This window comes from Pongo pygmaeus, chromosome 13 (assembly GCF_028885625.2).
Source record: "Pongo pygmaeus isolate AG05252 chromosome 13, NHGRI_mPonPyg2-v2.0_pri, whole genome shotgun sequence".
NCBI lineage: Eukaryota > Metazoa > Chordata > Mammalia > Primates > Hominidae > Pongo > Pongo pygmaeus.
In genome coordinates this window covers 87634387-87654863 of record NC_072386.2, presented here as the reverse complement: position 1 = coordinate 87654863, position 20477 = coordinate 87634387, and the positions used below count along the sequence as shown (strand labels likewise).

The 20477-nt window shown below is 41.3% G+C and overlaps 1 protein-coding gene across 17 annotated transcripts in view; it reads right to left on the bottom strand.

Annotated features, from left to right (window-relative positions):
• The window catches only part of CCDC180 (coiled-coil domain containing 180), a 96922-nt gene that overhangs the window by 74427 nt on the left and 2018 nt on the right, over positions 1-20477 (bottom strand). For 14 of the 17 annotated variants that reach the window (XR_010123336.1, XR_010123337.1, XM_054502159.2 and 11 more), the window contains exons 2-9: positions 20189-20342; positions 14446-14521; positions 11558-11639; positions 11322-11369; positions 10734-10852; positions 9547-9666; positions 8116-8237; positions 7234-7380 (exon numbers count right to left, since the gene is read on the bottom strand). Coding sequence is in view for 15 of the 17 variants with exons in the window: in XM_054502159.2 (XP_054358134.1) it covers positions 7234-7380; positions 8116-8237; positions 9547-9666; positions 10734-10852; positions 11322-11369; positions 11558-11639; positions 14446-14521; positions 20189-20321 (847 nt within the window). In the remaining 2 variants the exon portion in view is untranslated. Of the gene's footprint in view, positions 1-7233; positions 7381-8115; positions 8238-9546; positions 9667-10733; positions 10853-11321; positions 11370-11557; positions 11640-14445; positions 14522-19313; positions 19440-20188; positions 20343-20477 lie in introns of those variants that run through there. The other 3 variants (XM_054502160.2, XM_054502163.2, XM_063649739.1) reach the window with 3 other exon arrangements.

Below are 20477 nucleotides of genomic sequence, written 5' to 3'. Positions count from 1 at the left end.
TAAATGGGCTCACTAAGCAGAGATTTTGCAGCTTGAGAAGTTAGAAAGAGCACTAACAATTTGTTTGGTTAGTTTGCTGAGTCATGGATCAAAAGATGAGCAAATTGGAAATGATTGATCTTTCTTGGTTTAAAGTAGAACGGACTTAAAGGCTCAAGGATATTGGAATGTTAACGTGAATTTGTCATTTAAAACCTAATCACCCACACCAAAGGTTCCAGAAGACATGTTTTTCTCCGATACTTTGAGAAATAAATTTGTGAGAGGAGCTCCAGTATCCTTAAAGAGCTCTGCAATCTCTCTTTTCTGTAGGCCAGACCTTAAAGTGGAAACAGCAGTCACTCAACTGGAAAACCTAAATGCAATGGGAGTATTTGGATTTTGGACTGGCAGGGGTCAAGTGGAGGCTCAACAGCCCAGACAAGGTGGTCTAAATTACCATAATGAATAGCTGAGTCAAAGAAACAATCAGAATTATCTGAATTGCACAGCCCTATAATGTTGGCTACTCATTTACACCAGTGGCTTCCCAGGTTCTCAGGTCTTCAGACTCAGACTGAATTACATCATTACCTTTCTGGGTTCTTTTGCTTGACCACAGCATATTGTAGGACTAGTTAATTACAGTGTTCTTAGAAGGGAAATGGATAGGAAGTCTACTAAATTCTTATATGATCCATATAAGCAGAAAAATTCCAGGTCAAGTCACCAAAAGTCTAATTTGAATCTAAAAACAAATAATCATGGCTCCTCAATCAATTCCAAGTTTTGACCCTGTTTATACACTTGGAACCCTTTGAATGAAGGGGAAGTTGGGCCTCCTCAAGGAAGGACACAATTGAAAATTTAGACAGTACTGTTAATCTCTCTCTCAGCCTTCCACAAGGGACATACACCTCTTTACCAAGGTAACTGTGTATTGAAGAAAAGGAAATAATCAGATATTTCAGGGACTACCGGACACTGGCCCCAAACCGACATTGATTCCAGGAGAACTGGAACATCTTTGTGGTATCTTGATCACCCTTCCTTGCCATAAGATACCACACTAGTCTATTACGTTAATGACATTAGACTGATTGGATCTAATGAATGAGAAGTAGCAACTACTCTAGACTTATAGGTAAGACATTTGTGTGTCAGAAAAGTGGGAAATAAATCTAACTATAATTCATAAGACTTCTACCTCAGCGAAATTTTTAGGGGTTGGGTGGTGTGGGGTATGTCAACCTATCCCTTCTAAAGTGAAGAGGAAGATGTTGCATCTAGCTCTTCCTACAACCAGAAAGAGACACAATGCCTGGTGGGGCTGTTTGGATTTTGGAGGCAACACATTCTTCATTTAGGTATGTTACTCTGCACTTTCCAAGTGGCCCAAAAAGCTGCTAGTTTTGAGTGGGTTTGAAAACAGGAGAAAGGTTCTGCAAAGGTCCAGGCAGCTGTCCAAGCTGGTCTGCCACTTGGTCTGCCACAAGTACCATTGATCCAGCAGATTCAATGGTACTTGAGGTGTCAGCAGCAGAGAGGGATGCTGTTGAGAGCCTTTGGCATCCTACAGGTGAATTGCAGCTCCTGTCTTTAGGATTTTGGAGCAAGGCACTACCATCATCTACAGATAACTAATCTTCTTTTAAGAGATAGCTCTTGACCTGCTACTGGGACTTAGTAGAAACTGAATGCTTGATCATGCGTGGGACACCAAGTTACTATGTGCCCTGAGCTGCCCATCATGAACTTAGTGTTTTCTGGTCCACCAACCCATAAAGTTGCCATGCACAGCAATACTTCATCATCCAATGGAAGTGGTATATATATATATATATGATTGAGCCTGAACAGGATCTGAAGGCAGAAATAAGTTACAAGAAGAAGCGGTCCAAATGCCTGTGGTTCCTATTCTTGTTACAATGCCTTCTCTCTCCCAACCTGTACCTTGTGGCCTCATGGGGAGTATCTAATGTGGAAGTTGACAATACAAAATGGAGTCACTTATGTCAAAACTCTAACCAAAATGGTGTCAGGGAGGATCCATAAAGAAGAAGCCCTCATGCTTGCATTCTGAAATACCTGCATATCTCCTTCATACCTTGTTAACAGAATAACAGAATAGAACTTATCACAGAAATGTTCTCTGATCTGCAGTATTTCAGATAAGACACTTGGGCCAGGACATTTGCCTAGAAACAGCTATTTTCTCCCAGTGAACTAACACCAAGTCCTGAAATGAGTCACTGAAACCAATGAGCTTTGTTTCAGAGTAGTTTGCATGTACTTCTTGATGATCGTATGATTTCAGTCTTTTAAAATTTAGTAAGACTTTTAAAGGGCCTAACATATGGTTTATCCTGGAAAAGGTTCCATATACACTTAAGAAGAAAACGTGTTCTTTTGTTATTGTATAGAGTGTTTTGTATGTATTGGTAGAACTAATTGATTTATGGTGTTGTTCAAGTCCTCCATTTCCTTATGAATCTTCTGTCTGGTTTTTATATCCATTGAAAGTGAGGTATTGGCTGGGCACAGTGGCTCATGCCTGTAATCACAGCACTTTGGAAAGCCAAGGTGGGTTGATCACTTGAGGCCAGGAGTTCGAGACCAGCCCGGACAACATGGTGAAACCTCGTCTTTACAAAAAATACAAGAAGAAAGAAAAAATTAGCCAGGCGTGGTGGCGTATGCCTGTAGTCCCAGCTACTCAAGAGGCTGAGGTAGGAGGATTGCTTAAGCCCAGGAGGTGGAAGTTGTAGTGAGCTGAGATCACACCACTGTACTCTGGCTTGGGCAATGAAGTCAGATCCAGTCTCAAAAAAAAAAAAAAAAAAAAAAGAAAAGAAAGAAAATGAGGTATTGAAGTCTCTAACTATTATTGTAAAACTGTCTATTTCTCTCTTCAATTTTGTCAATTTTGCTTCATATGTTTTGGAGTCTAATATTATATATGCATATGTTTATAATTGTTATATATTCCTGGTGGGTTAAAAACCTTTATCAATATATAATGCACTTATCTCCTTAACCCATTTTTTCTGCAAATCTTTTTGTTTTGATAATATCTAGCCATTCTGGCTCTTTTCTGGTTATGACTTGCATAGAATATCTTATTCCATCATTTTACTTTCAATCTTTTTTGTTTATAGATCTAGAATAAGTCTCTGGTAGACAGTATATAGATGGAGCATGTTCTTTATCTTCTCTGACAACTCCTGCTTTATAACTGGATGATTCTAATACATTTAAATTTAAAGTAATTACTGAGAAGGAAGGATATACTTTTGCTATTTATCTATTTGTTTTCTGTATGTCTCATATGTTATTTGTTCTTCAGTTCATTCATTTCAGCCTTTTTGTGTTTAGTTGATTTTTTGTAGTGTACTATTTTGATTATCTTCATTTCCCATTTCTGCATGTTTTTAGTTATTTTCTTAGTTGTTACCTTGGGTATTAAAATTAACATCTTAAACTTATGACAACCTAGTTTGACTGATGCCAACTTAGTTTCAATTATAAACAAACTCTGCTCCCATACATTTTCATCCCTTCCCCTTTATAAAGTTACTGTCATAGATTGCATTTTTATACATTGTGTGCCCAATAACATAGATTTATCATAAGTGATTCATGCTTTTGCTTTTTTAATCATAGAGGAAATAAAGGCACTCTAAATGAAACATACAATAATACTGGGTTTTCTATTTATTAATGAAGTTGCCTTTATCAGTGATCTTTATTTCTTCATATGGCTTTGAGGTACTATATACTTTTACTTCTGCATGAAGAACTCACTGAAAATGTTTTTATGGCAGGTCTATTAGTGAAAAACTACCTTGACTTTTGTTTATCTGGAAATATCTGAATTTCTTCTTCTCTCAAAGGATAAGATTTTCTAAATATAAAATTTTTGATTGACAGTTTTTTCTTTCATCAGTTAAAATATATCATCACACTACCTTCTGCCCTTCATGGTTTCTGATAAGATATCCACTGTTAATCTTATTGAGGATCATTCACTTGTGGTGAGTCTTTTCCCCTTTGCATCTTTCCAGATTTTTTTCTTCATCTTTGATTTTCAACAACTTGGCTATAATGTGTTTCAGTGTGTATCTCATTGAGTTTATCCAGCTTCATTAATCTTCTTGGGTGTGTAGATTCATGTCTTTCACCTGATTTGGAAAATTTTCAACCATTAATTTTTTCAAATATTTTTCTTCTCATTTTTCTCTTTTTTCCCCTACTGGGACTCTTATAATGTGTATGTTGGTTCTTTTGCTATGTCCCACAAGTCCCTCAGGTTGTGTTCATGTCTGTGACCTGGAAGGCTACCCAGGGTCTTCAGACACCTTTGGTGTCTTGTCTGAGCCTGCCTGAGGGTGGCATGGGAATAGAATGAGGTATAGCAGGTAGTCCTGAAGCTCTACTACCTAAGATTGACACTGGGTTCTTTTGAATATTGTGCTTCTCTTAATACATTCTATGTCTACCTTATCTCATCCCTAGAAAGCAATGAGGCCTAGTGGTCCCAAAATAAAGATTCTTCATGTTGAGTGTCTTCATCTAGCATGATCTCCAAACTCCCAGGAAACTTCAAAGCTGGAAGGTACGCCTTGCCTTTTCCCTAACACAAATAAGAAATGCCCTATGTCACATCCTGTAGATTACAGCTCCCATGCCGCTTCCTCTGGGAAGTCTTCACTAACTTTACACAGGCAGAATTAGTAGTTTTCTTTTCCAAGTCTCCACAGAACTTTGTACAAGCCCATGTTATTACACACAGTGGGTTGGATCACAGATCACAGACAGCTGTTTACATATTAGCCTCCTCAATTCACTGCAAGGTTTCCCATGGGTATTCACTCACTATTCATTCAAACCATGATGCCAGGATTGATTTTGGTAAGTGAATTCATACTCAAAAGATTTATTCATCTTGATCTCATTATTTTATTCATTCCAAGATCTTACTATGTTATAGATGTGTGGTTGGTGATAGTAAGCAAAACCTGAGAAGGCCTCTTTCTTCATGGAGCTGATGTCTTAGTGAGGGGGTGAGCAGATATTAATCAGATCATCACGAAGTGTTATACGACAAATAACGATAGCTAATATCTATTGAGAGTTTAGGATGTGTGAGACACTATCTTAAGAGTGTTTGTCTCTATTAACTCATTTTTTTCCTCAAAACAATTTTAGGTGTTAGGGGGTATTACTCTCTTTTTATAGATAAGAAAAGTGAATAAAGGCAAAGTAATTGAGCTGCTGGCACACACCTACAAAGTGGTGGCATGGGAATCCCAACACTTTGAGTCTTGGTTTTCTCAGTTTCTAAAAAGCAGGATGATAAAGCTCAGTTACAGAGATTAAACTAAGAGACAATGCTGGCAAACACCTAGCAACAGGACTAGGTTTTACATTAGGTGCTTAACAATAACAACTGAATTACGATTGCTCTTGGATTCATGAGGGGAATGGGGATTCCCCTTTGTCCTGTTGGTGGGATCCTCATAATATCTGCAGAAGCTTCATAAGGAATTTTGAGTGGACAGATTTTGCACAGGTCCTGGGCCAGGTTTTTGTGCTTCAGCATGAGATGTGGTTAAGTACTGGGCTTTGCACAGGACAAATGTCCAAGCCTCCTGTTATGATGTTTGGTCCTTCTTGGGATGGTCCTGGCCCCCCTAGAGTTCTGTACCCCAACATGTCACATGGCTCACCCTCCTCAAACATGCTTGGGGCTTGCTTGCTCACACAACTTTACTCTTGTGATCCCCCACCTGGAATACCTGCCTACCCTGTCTTTGTATCTTCAGACAGGTGGCTTTTCCAAGTAATCCCACCCTCATTAGAGAGAATCTGTGCATCTGCTTTATGACTAAGGCCCAAGTTAGCTCTGATCCATTCCTCATCTCAGTGGCAATGGGAGAGAAAGCCTGTTGTGTGCCTGCTTGTCCAACAACATTGGGGACCAGGATCATGGATTTCCTTTTTTCCCATCCACCATAAAGCCTGGCAAGAAGGAAGCAATGAGGATTCTGTCAGATTGAAATCCACATTCTGTTCCAGAGAAAAATAGGATCTGATGGTTAAACTCTCCTGATGTACACATTTTACCACCTTCTCCAGTGACATAAAATTCTGCTTTGTAGGTAAACTAAGTGCTTTTTAACAGGTAACTCTCCAAGGCTGCCTACCCACAATGGACAGTGGAAGTCATTAATGGGCAAAGTTTGTTCAACAGACTTTTCTTTAGTTTTTTAATCTTTTTTGCCAAGGGAGTGAAATAGTCCTGAAACCATCCCTCAGCCCAGGTGGCCATCCCATGAGTGACCATTGTTGTCTACCATCTGCATGGATGGTGCCTGTGCCATCCCATTTTATTGCAGGGGACAGCTGCTGGTTAGATTGAGCCCTCTCTTGGTGGCAGATGTCCTAGCCTGGCTTTGGAGCAGATGATGGGGGCCAGCGTCAGCTCTCCGAGCATGCCTTCAGAATTTGGGACTCCTGGGAACTGTGCCCTGATTTTAGTTTTCTGTGCATGGTGAGTCTTGGGTTGTTGATTAGGGTCTGCAACAGGAACCACCTTGTTCTGGACCTAGCTGAGACATGGGGACCTAGGATAGAATCAGAGCAGACAGACTGAAGGAGTGAGGGGTCTCAGGGAGGGGAACTCCCTCTCCAAAGTGTTTGAAAGGGCTGCCTGGAATGTGTAAAATGTGGCACATTCATGTGAGACTGGGACTCCTGCAGACATGACGGAGGTTGAAGGGATGTAAGTTGTCCTTTAGAACTGAGTATCTGCAGTGTTGGGAATAGCAATGAACACAGTCTGAGCCCTAGAGAGGAAGAGAGCCTCAGAGATCTTGTGGTAAGCAACAGGGCAGAATCATCAAAATGTAGCCTCATCTTGGAAGACATCTGCCATGTAGCCTGGGATATGGGTTGGAGACTCAAATACATGGAATATGGAGAACTCCACTAGCAGAGCTAGAGTTCACTTCCAGGAACAAGGCAGAAGACCAGTTAACAGGACAAGGACACAAAGCCTGAGTGGGTCCCATCGTCAGGTTGACTGGGAGCTAAGCCTCCTGGGCTTCCTAGCTCAAGGGCACCCAGGGCATAGAGTATAGAGAAAAGGAGCAGGAAAAGCGGAACCTAGGGCACCTCAGGGATCCCAAGGAGCCTCAGGATATTTACTTCCTGGGGTCTGAATCCAGCGCAGGTTCAAACAGGAGCCGTTACCTGCCGATTGATTTAGGCACCAGTATTTGGTGCTCTGCTGCAGCTTCTTCTCCCTGTGATTTGTGATCAGGATGTGGCAAAAGCTGACAAGCACAGGGTTGGTGTGATAATGGTCCACGTAGAGCATCCCAATCCATGCACTGAAACCTGAAATTCAGAGGCAGGTCAGGCCAGGCAGCACCTCCTGACATGGCCCCATTTGTGCTTTTCATGATATAACTGCAGAGCCAGTTTGCTCTCCAATGGTGCCTGAGTCTTTTCTGAGAATCTAAAAAATGAGGTATAAAGATCTGCAGGACTCTTAGAGATCATATTCTAATCTGCCCATTTTATGGGGAGCTCAAAGCTCAAAGGGTTAGGAGCTGCTGTGGCTAATCCCAAGCAAGCATCAGTACATTTATTGAATAGATGAGTGAATGAATGACCGTGGGCTCAAAATAGAACAAAAACTACTTTTGCTTCCTCAGAAATGGCTTTGAATTTGCAGCATTTCAACTGAATGGAACATCTTCTGCACTGTTTCCAACTAACAACACTAATAATTCTGAGATATGTTCTTCCTAAAAATTTTCAGAGCTGTGCATTCATAAATTAACTTCTAAGTGTTCAGACAGAATTTGACTACCTTTGACTACTCCTCCTGTACACCCCAAAGGTCTGCCAAATGGGCAGGAATTTAATAGCCTTGAACTCTCTTTTGACCAGGGGGCTGCATGTGTCTTTACTACTCAGCTTTATAGCCTCTGCTGGAAGATAAACTCTGAGCATAAATGAAAGGCATGAACTCTGGACCTCTGATACTCGTCTTCCCAGGCAGCTGCCACAGAGGTGCAAGATCAGCCCTCTCCAGAGGATGTGGCCAGGTGGGTGCTGGTCACTTACCCATGTCTGCTCCCTCATAGCCACTCTGCATGATGGTCCTGTCGATGTGGGCAATCAGCCACATGCCGAGGAGGCAATTGATGAGCAGCCTGGAAAGGCAGGCACCCAGGCCCAGCAGCACGCTGTAGAAGAACAGAAAGTAGTTGAAGTTGTGGAAAGCTTTCCCGCAAATAGAAGCCAGCCCAAGGCACCACCTTTCAGTAGAGCAAGGTTGCTAGGCAGGTAGGCTCTGGAGTCCCCCAGACCCAGGGTCAAATCCTACAGGTCCAGGCTCAAAGCTTTGTGACCTTGTGCCATAAAGGGGAGCTGATTGCCCTCACCTCACAGCACTGGTGTGAGGAATGGCTCAGGTACAGTGTGGGGGCCGCTAAGCACATTGAAGAATGAATGTCAGTGGGCACAGTCATTGTTTCATGCGATCCTTGGAGTTTGAGGCTTCCTGCATGATAAGGAATCTCACGGGGCTGCAGCTGGGTCAGTGATTATGGCAGAGGGTGGGGCTTCCCCACTGTCTGTTGCACCAGGGACCTATTCCCAGCGCAGCTGTTCCAAAGTCTTCCAAAGGAAATTTCCCAAATGACCGCCTGATCATGTGGTTTCCTGTTGCCTCTGGAATAAAGCCCAAACTTTGCATCCTGAGTTTCAGTCCCCTCACTGCCCCCAGGGGTTTTCTGGTCTTGTCACTTTGTGTCCCCTTCTTGTCACTCACTAAGTCCACTGCATGGCAACCATTTGCGATTCTCACTCTTCTAACACATCCTGCCCTTTTGTGGCTTCCTGCCTTTGTCCTTGCATTGTTGGCTGCCGGCCATACCCTCTCCTCTCCTCCGCCTGTAGAAATCCTACCGTTCTGCTGACCTCAGCTCCAGAGTCCCATCTGCAGTGGCGTTAACCACCCTTGCCTCTCCTCCTCCGGGTTTCTCTTGTATTCCTTTTGCACTCCCTGGCGTCCTCTGTCCTTGTTATTTATGTGCCTGTTGTCTGTTCCAGTGGACTGAGCTTCTCACAGGCAGATTGTGTTGGGATTATTTCTTTACCCTCATGCCCATGTTGTTCCCCCAATGAATGGATGGCTTTGAATGAATGAATTAGAAAGGATTTCCACGTGCTGAGCACTATTGTTCTCAGTTCATATTTTAACACGTTTCATCCTCACAATGCCTCTTTGAGGTATGCACAATTATCTGTAAATGGGGAAACTGAGGTTCATAGATGTTAAGTAAGCTCCCACATGTCACATGGCTCCTAAGGGGTAGAGCCAGCATCTGGACCCTGGCAGTCCAGCCCCAGAGCCCCCCACTGACCCACTATACCTCACCCTCTCAGAAAGTGTAGAGCCTGCCCAGGAACCTGTCATGGGGAACAGGGAAGGACCCAGAGATGGCTGAAGCCAAAGGCCTACAATTCCCTCATTCCCTCCTTTACTGTCACCTGTTGTTGAGAGCCAGGGGCTTCTGCTTGTCAGCCGTGCCCAGCTTTGGCTGCAGGAAGAAGCTGGCAGCGATACACATCTGCAGGATCATGAGACCCACGACGATGGATATCATGAGGCTGAAATACAGGGTTGGGCCATCCTGAGGCAGCCTTTTCCCTTCTGCCAGATCCTTCTCTGATGCCCAGAGAGAGGAGACAGGTTGACCACCCGGCAGGACAATGGTAATGTGAGTTCCATGCTTTACGCTTACAAGGCATTCCCACACCCACTGTGCAGAGGAGAAAACGGAGGCTCACAAAGGGGAGGTGACCTTCCCAAGACCACATGGTTAGGTCTTCTAGCTCCAGATCACAGACCATTACTCCAGGATTTCACTGATGTCCCTTTCACCAGGGGTGGCAGCTGGGTGAGCGGTTTAACAGGTTGGGAATTAAAAAATGGAATGCGGTTCTCGGAAGTTCCTGAGAAGACCTCAAGAGAGTGGACAGGACAGGCTCTGCCCCCAACTCACAGGTGGTTCGAGGCAAGTATGGAATCAAGAAGCTCAGAGCAGGGAGGGGCCCCAGAGAGCACTGCATGCTGTGTTGACATCCCCTGGAGTGGCAATGAGAGGTAGTGGCTAAAAGGAGGCTTTGGTTTCAGATTGCCCAGCTCCCAATCCTGAGTCCTCTCCCTGCTTGGAGGAAACGCTCAGTCTCTCTGTGCCTCTGTTCCCTGGTCTGCAAAATGGAAGGTAACACAAGCACCAAATTCATAGGCTGTTATGAGAAAAGATGCATACTAAATGCTCAATGAAGCCAACATTCACTTTGTCTTCCAGATATGTAAACTGAGGCGTAGAGAAGTGGAATAACTTACCCCAGGTCACACAGCAGATCCAAAAGCTTTGCCAAGATTCCCTGCCTCCTTCCATCATACTGTCTTGCCTCTCATTTTACTTTCCTAAACCTCAATTTTCCCAGCTGGAAAATGGACATATATGTATCCCCCACCCCATACATGGTTGTGAGGGCATTGTGGAATGGTGTGAGAGGCAGCCTTTTGTGAAGGCTGTTTCCCCCCACCATGAGTTGCTATCATGGCCCATCTCTGGGTCAGGGCCAAGACCATGGGTCCACATAGCAGCTGGGGGGACCCCAGCTCTCAGAACATGGCAATGACAGGATACCCGCCCAGCACTTACATCCCGATGCCCAGCCCTTGCAGCATTTCCAGGCCCTGGTTGTGGACGATGGGTAGCACCAGGCCGTACGTGATTGCCATGCCACATAGGCTCTGCACCATGTGAATGATGAGGTAGCCTAGGAGTGAAAGGAGCCAGTGGTAACTCAAGGTCCTTTGTGAGCTACCCCCTATACCCCTCCTTGCAGGCCACCCTCTACCCTCCTCCCGCCAGACACCCTGGCACGCTTGCTTATCTGTTTCTTCTGCCTGGCAAGGCCTCACCTTCCTTCCTGTTCACTTCCTACTCTACCTGCCAGGTGCAGTTCGAGTGTCAACTCCCCTAGAAGGCATCTGAGCCCTGCCCTGGGGCTGGATAGTCACTTTCTTCTCTGGGTCACCACCACCCTTAGCATATGAACTCCCTGGGTTCAGGACGGGTGGTGAGGAGGGCCTCGAGACTATGTTTCTCCTTCTGTCCTGAAGGTCCCTCAAGGGCAGAGGCTAGGGCTGCTTCTGACAGCCTCTCTCCTCCCCACTCACAGCCAGGACTTCCTAGGTGATGAAGGGATGTGTGCTGAATTGGATGGGTCACATAACGGCACTTATCCCATAGAATATAGACTATTTGCCAGCCAGAGTACCTTGCAATGGCCACCTGAGGTTTAAAAGGAAAAAAGGGGTCTCAGAGCAGGAGGAAAATTTCATTACCTCTGCCACATGTGCCCAGCATCCCTTTCTCATTGGAAGTTCACACACCAACCCAGTGAGGCAGGTGCCATGCTCACCCTCAGGTTTTGGCATATGGCTTAGTCTCAGATCAGAGAGAGACCCTGGTAGACTCACCACGCTCTCCGACGAGGCCGGGTTATGGAACTTCAAAGGAAGAAAATGTTTATCTCCTGCCCATAGCCTCTTTATGTGCTTTCTGGAAAAGACGTAGGACATTAAGTAGTACCCATAACTGATGGTTCGTTGTGCATAATTAAAGTCCCATAGATAGCACAGTAAGGCCTGCGGGGCTGATGGTATGCAACCTAGCCTCCCTGTGCTGACTGCAGCTCACCAGGTAGCTCCGAGTTGCATTAAAAGTCTTGATCTTTAGTCTAGATTATATTTTGTAAAAATAATATGTATTTATTGAGTCATAATGGTGACTGAATCTGATAGATGAGATTATGTGTGGCTTGTTTCTTTTTCTTTTCTTTCTGTCCTTTCTTTCCTCTTTCTCTCTCTCTTTCTCTTTCTTTTCTCTTTCTTCCTTCCCTCCCTCCCTTTCTTCTTTCTTTTCTTTTCTTTCTTCCCTTCCTTCCTCTTTTTTTTTTTTTTTGACAGGGTTTCACTCTGTCACCCAGGCTGGAGTATAGTGGCACCATTTTGGCTCACTGCAACCTCTGCCTCCTGGGCTCAAGTGATCCTCCCACCTCAGCATCCCAAGTAGTTGGGACTACAGACACATGCCACCATGCCCAGCTAATTTTTTTATTTTAATTTTTTGTAGAGACAGGGTCTCACTATACTGCCCAGGCTGGTCTCAAATTCCTGGACTCAAGCCATCCTCCTGCCTAGGCCTCCCAACGTGCTAGGATTACAGGTGTGAGCCACTGCACCTGGCGTATGTTTCTTTCTATATTTTCTTATTTTTCTATGATGAATATGTATTACCTATGTAGTAAGATTTAAAAACAGTTGAAAACATAGCCAGCTGTGGTGGCATGTGCCTTTAGTCCCAGCTACTCAGGAGGCTGCGGCAGGAGAATTACTTAAACCTGCGGGGCAGAGGTTGCAGTGAGACAAGATCACGCCACTGCACTCCAACCTGGGCGACAGACCAAGACTCTGTCAAATAAATAAATAAATAAAGTTGAAAACAGAAAACCAATTTCATTGATTGCCTAACCTTATAACAATATAAAGGAAAATGAAAAAGGGGAAACAACCCCTCACATTACCACCCCTTACAAGTCACAGCTTCATTTTTCAATGTTCTAGTCCAGTCCTTGGCCCTGTGCATAAAGGTGAGGTTGACAGCATTATGTTCATAGTCTATACTCATATTTGTGTCCTAGTTTTTTAACTTCACATTCTATCTCCAGCAGTTTTCAGCCTGTTTTGTACTTTTCATGACCACTAAATTGGAAAGACTTGGAACAAATACAGAATGTAAATATCTCAATAATAATTTTTGTATATATTACATGTTGAAATGATAATATTTGAGATATATTGGGTTAAATAAAACATTATTAAGACTAATGTAACCTGTCTATTTTTACTTTTTAAACAGAGGCTACTAGAACTTTCAAAATTGAACATGTGAATTTCATTTTGTTTCTGTTTGGCAGCATGGAGTTGAGTGTGGTACCACCAATACATACAACACACACAGAGCACACACTCATATTTGCATTGTGCATGGAAAGTTTCTGGAAGTATGCACAGAAAACAGTTAACAGTGGTTATCTTGAGGCAAAAAATTAGGGGTTTGAGTAGGAGGAAGACTTACTTTACGCTAAACATTTTTTGTAATATTTTTTAAAGCACCTGTATGTAGGTTGGAATAATAAAAACTAAAATGCTAGTGCTCTACAGTTTGTAGTGTGTTTCTCACACTTGGTGTCCTCTGCCCCATGGTTCTGATAAGGAAGCAGGGCAGGCATCATCACTCCTGGGTGACAGGTGGGGGCAGGGGCAGCCTGGACGGGAATGCAGGCCTCCTCTCCCTGTGCCCTTGGCCACACATCCATGTCCATGCAGCTCCCTTTGCATTGTGCTTGTTCCTGGTTGTGCTCAAATGTCTCAGTGAATATCTCCCAGCCACATGCAGACTAATGAGAGAAGGAGGAGACATGTGCACACATCAGGCAGGGCAGAGGGAGTAGCAGTATCCACACCACCTGTGGGGTCCAGTGAGAAGAAAGTAGAGAGAGGGAGCAAGGCAGGGCTTGTGGAGAGCTGGGACCTTTTATGCCAGGAGAGTCTTCTTGTGGGTGTCCTCTGCAAAAGACTCGCCCTTTGGGCAGGCAAATGAGGAGGATGTAAAGGCAGGATGCTCTTTAGAGCTGGAAATTGGCCTGGGCTTCCTGTAAGACTGTGTGTGTGTGTGTGTGCGTGTGTGTGTGTGTGTGTGTGTGTGTGTGAGAGAGAGAGAAAGGTGACCAGCAGGTACCTAAAACCCAACTGATATCTGCATGCAAATGCTTACAACATGTTTAAAGCCGTTCCCTCTTCCTATACTGCTTTTCTTGAGACTGATGTCCCTTGTCCCTTGATTCAATATTCATTGATGTTCCCTTGAGCCAGATTCACCTGCTGGGGACCCAGTCTTACTAGCCCTGTAGAGCAAGGCAGGTCTGATACCCAATAGAGGTGTCTGAGTGTACAAGAAATAACAAGGTCTCTGGGGTCAGAAAGACTTGATCATCTGCTAATTGCTTGGGCAAGTTATTTAATTTGGTTGATTTTCAGCTTTCTCAACTGTAAAAATAGGGATGAAAGTACTTATCCCTCAGGGTTGTTGTGAAATTCAAGTGAAGACTCTAAGCATAATGTTAGCTCATTGTAGAAGTTCAAATCAATAATGCTTTTCTTCTTCCTACTAAAAGATGTGGTTAGCCCTGGACCTTGCATTCACTTCCTAGGCCCACTGCAGGCATTATTTGGAGATTCTGAGGAAAGCTTGTCATACATATTCCTGGTGAAAGACACACAAATGACTCTCAGAGTGCTCTTACCTGTAACAGACCAAAATGTGGAACAGATAGCTCACACACGTGAGAGAGGTGGGCAAAATGGTCACCACCCAGACTCCTGAAATATGAAAAGTGATATGAGAAGCCTTGAAAAATAAACATGAAATAGAATTTTTAAAAATGCGGAATCCTACACCAGAAAGTTCTAAGCAAATCAAGTAGACTTTAACACATTTCTTGTGTAAGTAAACTTTTGCTCATTTTCTGTTTTATTTTAGCTGCACACACCCTAGTATACTTCCTGCATACTCCTCTCATTTTGTACTAATATTTTCGCTCTACAGTGAAGAAAGGAAGAAAAGTTATGGAGTATTTCCCACATATCATACATAGCCTCTGTGCATGAAAAACATATTTGACCTCTAACTGCCACTATTTTGGGAGGGATGTTGGTTATACCTCAACTGGGTACAAAGATAGCTGGGATCAAGATGTCTTGGCTATGCACTCACCCACCCTTCAGCAAGTTTTGATATTGAGAATCTAATTTGCTTTTAGAGAGATTGTGTGAGTTCATGAGAGAGGGATGTAGAAACAGGGAAGCAGGATGATTTGTTGGTTTAAAAACTTGTGTAGAAGTTGATTATCAATAGGTGCAAAAAAAGTATTTGACAAAATCCAACATCTCTTTACAATTAAAAACATTCAACATCTGGTGTTCTGTTGCACAGTACAGAAACTATAGTTAACAATAATGTGTTGTATATTTCAAAACAGCTAGAAGACAGGATTTTGAATGTTTTCACCATAAATAAATGATAAACGTTTGAGGGATGGGTTTACTGATTTAATCATCAGTCAATGTATATACATATCTAAACATCACATTGTATCTAATAAATATGTACAATTTTTACGTGTCAATTAAAAACAAGACAAAAAAAAACCCACTACTCAACCTATTAGGAATACAAAATAACTTCCTTAGCCTGATAAAGAGCATCTGCTAAAATCCCACAGCTAACACCATACTTAGCAGTAAAAGACTGAATGCTTTCCCTCAACCTCAAGAACAACAACAAAAAAACATATCTACTCTCCTCTAGCCAAAATTGTGCTAGAGGTTTGAGCCAGTGCAATTAGGCAAGAAAAATAAAATAAAATGCATCCAGATTGGAAAGGAAAAAATAAAACTCTATTCACAAATGCCATGATCTCATATATAGAAAAACCAGGAAATATACAAAAAAACTATTAGAACTAATAAATGAGTACAGTAAGGTTTACAGAACACAAGAGAAATATATAAAAGTCAATTGTATTTCTATACACAAGCAATGAACAATCTGAAAATGAAATAAGAAAATGATTGCATTTACAATAGTATCAAAAATAATAAAATAATATTAAATTTAGCAAAAGAATGTACAACTCGTACACTGAAAACCACAAAGGATTTTGAAAAAAATTAAAGAAGACATAAATTACTGGGAAGACTTCCCATGTTCACATATAGGATATTCATTGTTAACATAGCAATACTACCCAAATGGATCTATAGATTCATCTCAATCCCTATCAGAATTCAAATGCCATCTTAGCATTAATTGACCAGCTAATCCTAATATTCATATAAAATTGAAGGAACCAAGAATAGGCAATAAAATTCTGAAAAAGAAAAAGAAAATTACAGGACTTGCTGTTTCTAATTTCAAACTTACTACAAAGTCACAGTAATGAATGCACTGTGATACTGACATAAGGATAGACAAATAGATCAATGGAATAGAATTGAGAATCCAAAATAAACCCTCATACTTATGGTCAATTTATTATCAACACAGATGACAAGACAATTCAATGGAGCAAAAATGTGTTTTTTGACAAATGGTGCTGGAACAACTTGATATTCACATGCAAACAAAGAAATTAGACTCCTACCTCACACCATACATAAAAATGAGCTCAAAATGGATCAAAGCCCTAAATGTAAGAGCTAAAACTAAAAAAGTCTTAGAAGAAAATATGAGAAAAATCCCTGTGACCTTGGGTTAAGACAACGGTTTCTTAGATATGACACCAAAAGCACAAGTGACATAAGAAAAAACAGATATGTTTGGCTTCACTGAAATTGGAAACATTTGTGTTTCAAAAGATAGCATCAAAAAAAGTGAAAAAGTAACCCACAAAATGGGAGAAAACATTTTCAAATCATGTATCTCATAAGGGATTTGTATACAAACTATATAAGCACACTCACAGCTCAATAAATAAACAGACAAATAATCCAATTTTTAAATAATCAAAGAATCTGAATAGACATTTCTCAAAAGAATATATACAAATGGCCAGTACATGTAAAAGTACATGTAAAGATACCAAACATTATTAGCCACTAAAGAAATGAAAATAAAAGCAATAGTGAGATTCCACTGCATTTCCACTAGATGACTATAAACAAAAAGATGGATAATAATAAGTGTTGACAAGGATGTGGAGAAATTGGAATTTCCACAATGCTGGTGAGACTAAACAGTGATACAGCTGCTTTTGAAAACAGTCTAGCAGTTCTATGAAAGGCTAAACATAGAGTTTTCATGTGTTTAACCGGCCATTCCGCTCCTAGATATATACCCAAAATATGTAAAAAAAAGAATAATAATAATACTTGTACATGAATGTTCCTAGCAGTATTATTTGTAATAGTCAAAAAGTTACAGCAACCCAAATTTTTATCAACTGATGAATGGATAAAATGTATATTCATAGAATGGAACAGTAATTGACAATAAAAAGGAAAAAAAATAATTTAAAAATTTGGACACATGCTATGATATGGATGAACCTCGTAAACACTGTGCTACGTGAAAGAAGCCTGTCACAAAGGGTGACGTACTGTACATAGGAGGAATAAGTTCAAGAGATCTATTGTACAACATGGTGACTATAGTTCATAATGATATATTATATTCTACAAAAATGCTGAATGAATGTTGTGTTCCATCACAAAAATTTTAACTATTTGAAGTAACATATTTGTCAATTAGCTAGATTTAACCATTTTAAAATGATATATACTTCAAAACATTATGTTGTACAGAATAAATGCATACAATTTTAAAAGTCAGTTTAAAAACTAAATTTGAAAAAGAGATGACATTATCATATTATTCCATTTCTATGATAGAGCTGGAATAGGCAGATCCATAAGGATAGAAAATAGATTCATAGTTGTTTAGGACAGGAAAGGTTGGAGGGAAATGGGTCATGATGTTTTGGGGAGGTGATGAAAAATGTTCTAAATGGTTACACAATCTTGAGAAAATACTAAAAACCATTGAATGGTACACTTAAATGGATGAATGTATGGAATGTGGATTATGTCTCCACAAAGGTGTTTCAAGGCCAGGTGCAGTAGCTCACATCTGTAATCATAGCACTCTGGGAGGCCAAAGTGGGAGGACTGCTTGATTGCAGGAGTTTGAGACCAGCCTGGGCAACATAGCAAGACCCTGTCTCTACAAAAAAATCAGCAAATTAGCTGGGTTTGGTGGCATGTGCTTGTGGTCCCAGCTACTTGGGAAGCAGAGTGGGAGGATTGCCTGAGCATGGGAGGTTGAGGTTGCAGTGAGCCATAATCATGCCTCTGAGTCTGAGTGACAGAGTGATACCCTCTCTGGAAAAAAAAAAAAAAGTTTCTTAAAAAGAAAGAAAATGAAAGTAGATTTCCTTTCCTTTCAAGTTCCAAATGTGTCCTTGTCCTTGTCCCAGATCACTAGGACTAGGCAAGTGCTACATTCCAAATCTCAACCAACCCAAAACTGTCATAAATCCTACCCCAGAGGATGCAGGGAAAATGTGTTTGGAAGGGAAGGATGAGACGAGTCTGGCTACAAGAAGGGTGAGTGCAGAGCTGCTCCAGCTAACAGCATGAACACTTTATGCATTTAATTTAATGCCTTTATCTTCCCAGGCAAAGGTGAAGTACGGTCAGCTTGAAAGTTTCTCTTGGCAAATGGGTAGCTGTTTTAAAGCTGGAAGAGACCAGGATAAAGAAAAATTTAATGTTTTGATTCTCAAAATGTCTGTATGTGTGACAAATACATCAAAACATGAGTGAACATGGTGATATATTCACCATAAAACACAGAGACCAAGAAAGTGAAGTTTCCTTTAAAATTTTTTCCAAAAACAGAGATGAAAATGTGTATTCTAAAAGTAAGATTTAGAATGGGTATCACTAAAATTAAAGATTAGAATATACTCTCTCAGTGTTATACTCAGGCACTCATTATGTTGAACATAAATCTCCACTGAAGATGAATAAAATTGTTGAAGGGCAACAGTAAACTATGGTACTGCGGAAGGGGCAGTATCTGTTCAGTGCTCACGTAAAAGGTAACTTTCCATGACATAAATATGTGATTTCACAGATGAGGAAACTGGGGCCAAGAGAGGGGTCCTGACTTGTCTTATGACACAGAGTGAATGTATCCAGGCATCTTGTCTAGGGTCCTTTCTCATCTGGGAATAATGAACAATTCTCATCCCTTCACAGGCAATAGACATATCACTCGAGTATGTCATTTTCAGAGAAAGTTTCCATTTTAAGATAAAGTGCCTTTCTTATTGCCTAGGGCAAAGGACCTGAATAGACATTTCTCAAAAGAAGACATACCAGGTATATGAAATGTTCATCATCACTAATTATCAGGGAAATACAAATCAAAACCACAATGAGGTATCATCTTATACTTGTGAGAATGGCTACTATCAAAAAGACAAGAGATAAGTATTGGCAAGGATGTGGAGAAAAAACAACTCTAGTATACTGTTAGTGTGAATGTAAATTAGTACAACCTTTTGTAAAATAGTATGGAGGTTCCTCAAAAAATTAAAAATACAATTACCATGTGATCCATCAATCTCACTACTGGGTATATATCCAAAGGAAATGAAATCAGTATATTGAAGAGATATCTGCACTACCATTTTCATTGCAGCACTGTTCACAATAGCCAATAGATGGAATCAACCTAAGTGACCAACAACAGATAAATGAATAGAGAAAATGTGTTATACGTTATATACAATGGACTACTACTGAGCCTTTAAAAACAAGGAAATCCTGCCATTTGTGACAACACGGATGAACCTGGAGAATATCACATTAAGTGAAATAAGCCAGGCACAGAAAGACAAATACTGCATGATCTCACTTATGTATGGAATCTAAAAGAGGTGAACTCATGAAAGCAGAGTAGAATGGTGGTTATCAGGGACAAGCAGCGGTGTGTGTAGGGGGGTGGGATTGGGGAGATGTGGGTCAAAGGATACAAAATTTCAGTTAGACAAGAGAATAAGTTAAAGAGATCTATTTTTAAATGACTTTCAAGTAAAATTTGAAAGATATAAATAAACATTTCATAAAGAAAGGTCAAGGTTTGGTGTTTTATTTTTTTCCAAATGGAAAATATAGAATCATTTTAGTACTTGCCACTGGCATTGAGACAAAATGGGCAATTTAAGATGAGAAAATTTTCAGGGCATGTTCATTTTAGCTCCAGCTTCATTAAAGAAATGACTGTGTCTTGACCCCTTTGTCTTTCTAGTCAATCCAGGGAAGTAAACCAGCTCTAACACATTTTTCTCCAAGTGTGGTCATCCCTGCCAGGTATATCAATGCTAGCAGCCACAAATACTACACGTGTCCACCTGCCATCAGTTACAAGCCCCTCTCTCAGTTTCCCACACAAGTGTGAGAACAGGTGGCTTATGGTTTTACCTTTGGTGACACTGATCAGCTCTTTCACCTGCAGGATGACTGGGGTCAGGACCCCTGAATGGTTCGTGAAGGTGATGTAGCTTTCCAGCTTGTTTTCAAACATGTCCAACTTATCTCTCACGTACACAAACATGCAGAACTCGATGACAATGAACTGGGGACACAGAGCAAAGGTTTCCAGGTCTCACCTGAGTCCAACTCAGCATGGGAATAACATATGGATTTTCCTTTGGGGTCAAGGCCAGTGTCTTCCAGGCATTCAAAACTCTTCTGAAAATGATTCTAGACA